This window comes from Lipophrys pholis (genome assembly GCF_963383615.2).
Source record: "Lipophrys pholis genome assembly, chromosome: 4".
Classification (NCBI taxonomy): domain Eukaryota; kingdom Metazoa; phylum Chordata; class Actinopteri; order Blenniiformes; family Blenniidae; genus Lipophrys; species Lipophrys pholis.
The window spans coordinates 11864160-11869995 of record NC_137637.1 but is presented as its reverse complement, the minus strand read 5'-3'; the positions used below and the strand labels follow the sequence as shown (position 1 = coordinate 11869995).

At 46.8% G+C, this 5836-nt stretch overlaps 1 protein-coding gene across 1 annotated transcript in view; it reads right to left on the bottom strand.

Annotated features, from left to right (window-relative positions):
- Window positions 1-1621: 1621 nt before the first annotated feature.
- rybpb (RING1 and YY1 binding protein b) overlaps window positions 1622-5836 on the bottom strand; it is a 21157-nt gene continuing 16942 nt past the window's right edge. Inside the window, exon 5 of the mRNA XM_080462527.1 lies at window positions 1622-3518. Coding sequence (XP_080318653.1) covers window positions 3269-3518 — 250 coding nt within the window. The 3' untranslated portion in view covers window positions 1622-3268. The remainder of the gene's footprint in view (window positions 3519-5836) is intronic.

The following is a 5836-nucleotide window of genomic DNA, read 5'->3' as shown; positions in this document are numbered from 1 at the left end:
AAGTCATGTGTCACTACACCAGGGAGGATCCCCCCCCACACACACACACACACACATATATATACACACAAACACACACCCACCCAAATCAATAGCAGCCATCTTCGATCCATATACACGTCCCATTATCTGATGGAGCAGAGCGAGTGTGTGTCCGTAAACACGCACCGTCTGAAAGCGGATCAATAAAGCACACCGAGCAGACGGGGAATAGATAACTTTAACAATTTTATTTGTGAAAAACTACAAGCAAAATTCATAAATAGACATTTCTATTTGAAGCAGGGGAGAAATGATGGGGTTAGCCTATAAGCGCAAAGTCGTGCACATGCCAGAAACATGTATTAGTTTTTAACATTATAAGCTAGGACAAGGAGCCGTGATCTGCTGAAAATGCTGCGTACATTTCCACACCAGGAACAGAATGTGACCATTTCACAAGGGGAAACAATGACACATCAGCTATAAACTCCCCAAAAAAACTAAACAAAAAACAGGAAAAACTTAAAAAAAAAAAAAAAAAAGAAAACTGGGTTAAACAAAGAATGGATTATTGTACTGTCCCTACAATTTTTTTTTCCATTTTTCTCTTTTAAAACCGAGCAATAACTTCTGAAAGCATTGTACAAGACATCGTTATAGGAAGAAATGAGTTCATATAATACACTTAATTGGAAATTCACGTTAAAGGTTATACAGTCAGTAAACAAGCATTCTATATTTGGGTCTCTGACAAACAAAGCTAAAAAATGTAACCATCTTTACACAGTAAATTAAGGTTACTGGTCGCACACAAGAACAGAACTGCTTGCGCGGGAAGGAAAAAGAAAACAAACCAAAAAAAAAAAAGACTTCAGCTCTGATGCCATTATTCATAGTGTTTTTAAAATTCTATGTACAAGCAATAATTCATATACTCAGCAAAATGGCCATTAGTCAATAATTTAACAATGAGTCCTTTCAGGTGGAGTACTCAGTCAAAGTGAAGGTGGTTGCAGATAAGGCAGGTGGAAAGTCGACCTTTCAGGCCCATTTCTCAGAAGATTGCATTACAAAGCAGGGTTTCTTTTCTTTTTCTTTTTTTAATTCTCAGTAAAAATCGAACAAAATCCAGACCCCGACAGTACCCGATCCCCCTCCCACTTAAACTATTCACATTGCTTTTCCCTCACTTTGAACACTGATTCCATACTTGTAAAAGTACATAATTACATATTAACCATAGCCTAGAAGCAGAGGAAGGGGAAAGAAGAAGAGAAATTAAATTTGAAAAATCCACACACTTCTCCTGGACTTTGAAACATTGCTCACGACACACATGATTATCGTCCCAAGGAGACACGGTGGGGGGGGGGGGGGGGGGGGGGGGGGGGGGGGTGTAGAGAGTGGGGGTCTTTTACTGGTGGGCGACTTATCCTCGTCTAACCTGGTTTTAGTGGCGGCGGGAGCGGCGCTGCAGTGGTCCATCAGAGTAGGGGAGGGGGGGAGGGGGGGGCTCACGAAGGCCAAAGTCTTAACCCACCATGAGAGCTCCTCTGGATTCAAACCCCCTCCCCCCTCCCCCCTTTAGGCTCACAGCCGCACTGACACCAGTGGACAATAAGAACACCATTTACATGGATTATATTAGTCTTTATTTAAACTGTTATTCATCTCACACATTAGATAATTGCATTTCAAATTGTTATTCATCTGTCTATGTATCATGTCAATATGAAATTCCTTTGGTCCTTCAATAAATAAAACTAAGATATCATATACACATTTATTCTTTATACAATTTCATACAGTTTTAAAAGGAAATTAGGTTGGTCTACAGGTCTTCAGCTAAGGTTGGAAGTGAACTAAAACCCTTAAATAAGCCTTGCTGTTATAAAATTGAAAGAACAGTTGTCTTATTTACTACTGCAGGATTTTTTTTTTTGCCTTCAATGACAGGAGTCTTAAATTAATACAAATAAGGAACAAAAAAAAACAAACAAGAGGTCGACTGAACCGTCGATCTGCATGAAGTTTTGTGTTTTCTGGATGGAGGACGAAGGTTCAGAGAGAAAAAAGTGGAATCGATTCACAACAGCTGGACACAACAGGTCTATTTTACAGTTCGATATGGTTTCACCAAGTGGAACTGCACAGAGCCGTCCTTCAGTCACAAGAGAAAAACAGAACCCTCCGGAACCAGGGGCTCGGCTCCGCCTTCGGCCTCAAAACAACCTCAGAATCCAGGGAGGGGAACGCAGAAAATATCAACAGCTTTTAGTGTTTTACACAACAGCCTACACTGTACACTTAAAGGACAGAAGATACTGGAGAAGAGATCTGCTGTAGCGCACTAAATCAGAGACAGTCTGGTTGGAGAGAGGCGGGATGTCAGCGGGAGGACCTGAGGCGCCCCGACAGTGTTCAGAGTTACAGACGCCACGGTCCAGCGAGGGAGAATTTGATTCATCGAGTGAATCCCAGATCTGCAAAACCGCTTCACAGTGTATCTAGCACCAGTGTGTGTGTGTGTGTGTGTGTGTGTGTGTGTGTGTGTGTGTGTGTGTGTGTGTGTGTGTGTGTGTGTGTGTGTGTGTCTGTGTCTGTCTGTGTGTGGTCCTATCGCTTTCAAGCTGTAATATTAAAAACACTGAAGGAAGGAGGGTCGGCAGAGCTACACAGCAAAGCGTCAACATAAAAAGGAGAATATCAAAGTATACAGGTGCAACAGGTAATAAATAAGGGTAATAATAGTTTAAAGTTATTAAAATGTTGGTGGTTATTGTGCCCAGCGGAGAATTCTTCTTTACAAAAACAGAAAAAAAACAAAAACAAAAACAAAAAATAGTCGACTTGGCCTCACATCCACGTACAAATATAAAACAATACATACAAGTGTCTGGATGCTACCGCAGGGGCGGGGCGGGGCGGGGGGGGGGGTACGGTATTCCGTAAAGCTCAGCTCTCCTCGCCTGTGCCACAGGGTGGAACCACGAGGGGGAAAGTGGTCTCCTGAGCAGGAGGGGTGAGGGTTGTATTTGTTCCCCCCTTGATGACAGACGCATTGCACTGTTCCTCTCCAGCCAGCCAGCTCCACTTTTTTTGGGGGGGGGGGGTCGTGGAATAGAGAGCGATGGGAAAGGTGAACTCTCTGCCCACCCTCTGATGGGATCCGTAGTGTCCAGAAACATGGGAGGGGGAGGAGGGGGGTGAGCTGGAGGGTCATGGTCGTGTGTGTGTGTGTGTGTGTGGTGGGGGGGTATCGGAGACAATTGGGGGAGGAGGGGGCTCAGAACGACTCGTCATGCCCCACGGAGAGGTCCCCTTTGGGAGTGGAGGCGCGTGATGAGCCCTTGTCCATGCTCTCGGAGCCGGAGCTCTGGTGCTGCTGTTCGGAGCCTGCACTGGACGTGATGGTGGACGAGGACGTGGACGAGGAGCGCGTCTTCTCCTTAAAGTCTGTTATGATCACCGTCACGTTGCCCACGGTGATGGCCAGCTGCTGCGCGGTGCTCCGGTCGATGTTCTTCAGCTTGGGCCTGAACAGCACAACACACACACACCAACATTTTAATGACCAGAGGAGCTGTGTGTGCGTGTGTGTGTGTGTGTGAGTGTGTGTGTGTGTGTGTGTCGTCAGCGGTGGGGGGGGGGATTCCAGCTCTGTGGGGGTGGTTACACTAAATTGCTCAATTCATGGGTTGACACACCAACAGTCAGAACAAGTGCGTTAAAGTGAGAGTGGGTGTTTAGTGTAAAAGATCATCTGTGAATCACTTGAGGTTTTCCACCAACCTTATGCTGCCTGAGTTTCTAAAACAAGACGAGCTGTGTAGTCAGAAGTGAAAGTGTGTTCGAGAGAGAGAGAGAGAGAGAGAGAGAGAGAGAGAGAGAGAGAGAGAGAGAGAGAGAGAGAGAGAGAGAGAGAGAGAGAGAGAGAGGAGGAGGAGAGAGAGAGAGGAGAGAGAGAGAGAGAGAGAGAGAGAGAGAGAGGAGAGAGAGAGATAGAGAGAGAGATAGAGAGAGAGTGAGAGAGAGAGGAGAGAGAGAGAGATGAGAGAGAGAGAGAGAGAGAGAGAGAGAGAGAGAGAGAGAGAGAGAGAGAGAGAGAGAGAGAGAGAGAGTAGAGAGAGAGAGAGAGAGAGAGAGAGAGAGAGACTGCTTTCGTACCTGGAAATGTGGAGAGTTCTTGTTGGTCTTCTTGCTGATTTGCCAGACTGTATGCTGTGTTTTGTCACTGGGTGGACCCTGGTGGTTCTTCTGATTTAGGTCTGTAGGGGAAAGAAACAAACACACACAAGACATGTGATACGAGCACAGCAGAGGTGGAGCCTTGGCACACTTAGTGTGTAATCTAATCTGATGGATGGCAACACGACTCGACCTGGTGAAGGTGGTGAACACACTAATTGAGAGCGAGGATTGTAACGCACATGTGGTCGGGGACCTACTAAAATCACAGTTGAGCAAAAGTAGAAATGCAAATGTGGTCCCAACACACAATCTAATCACATATGGCTGAGCATCGGTGCGTGCCTCCACACGATAACGCAGGCCACAGACATTCAGTTCAGCAGCTTGTTGTGGAGGTTTGATTTCCCAGTCTGCATCTGGAGAGGTCTCCATCACAGTCTGAATGTTTGCTGGCATTAAGAGAGCTAGTGCTCACTGATGTCAGGTATCGGCATGTTGTCTATTTCTCTTACTGAAACACTGAATGAATCACGGAAAGCCAGATGCAAAAAGATTGTTCAATCCCTCAGAGTGATGCCTTTAGTGTTTGATAGGTCCCCTGGTCTTTGAAGGGTTCTGATCTACTGTCACACACTTCAAACAAGCTTAAAGAGTGAGTTGTTTTTCTGCCTTATTTCTCCATTAACATTAATATTAACATTACTTCAGGTGTACATGTAATCAGATACAGTGTAGTGACTGCTGTGATGCGTTCACTGACCTGGTCTTTTTGCTGTTGGGCTTCTTCGTGACAGCCAGGCTGATGTCCTTCTCTCTGTCTGGTTTTTCTTTGATCGGTTGCTCCTTTTCGCTCTTCTCCTTCTCGAGGACATCTACCTCCGGCCTGACCGGCTCCGCAGGCTCAGCCTCCGGGCGTCCCTCTCCGTTGGCTCGCTCTCCGTCGGCTCGCTCTCCGTCGCCGTCCGGGCGCTCCTTGTCTGTGCGTTCGCTCCGCTCTCTTCGCTCCTTCTTGGGTGGTGGAGGCATGGGATACTGCTGGGCCACCTGCTGGGCGACCAGCTGGGAGTTGATCCTGGGTTTCCTGTGGAGAAGATCCAAGGCACAAACATGGATTAGCTTCTCGTAGTGGAGCGGCGAGCTGCCTCTGGCCGCACGCCGTCACTGCTGCAGCTGACAGAGAGGCGAGTGCAGCTCCAGGTCTGAGGCGGGGGGGGAAGTCATAAGCCGTGGCTGCACCCAGCAGTCACAGAGGGTCGGCTTCATGCCGCCACTTCCTGGTGGAGCGGCTCCGTTTTGAGGACTAATCTCATTAGCTGGCGGTTGTAATAAAATGAATGCACAGGATCACAAGGTGGGACATTTGCAGCACGTCACTTAGGTCCTCTAATCTGATTACAGGCAGGGCTGGCCCCATTTGTCACAGACTGAGAATCAGCTGGATGTGGTGTTGCTGCCGAGCTCGCCACCAACCACAACCGCTTTTCTTTCCTTTTTTTCTTTAGTACTCATTTGAAACAACAATCTGGATTTATCACTGATCATTCTCCAGAAGCAAGAGTGATCAAAATCACAAGTAGCTGTTACCAAAAAGGGGAGGTTCATGAGAGATCTCAGTATGAAGTAAACACCAAGGAGCGGCATTTCCCTGTCAGCTGTGTGCAGA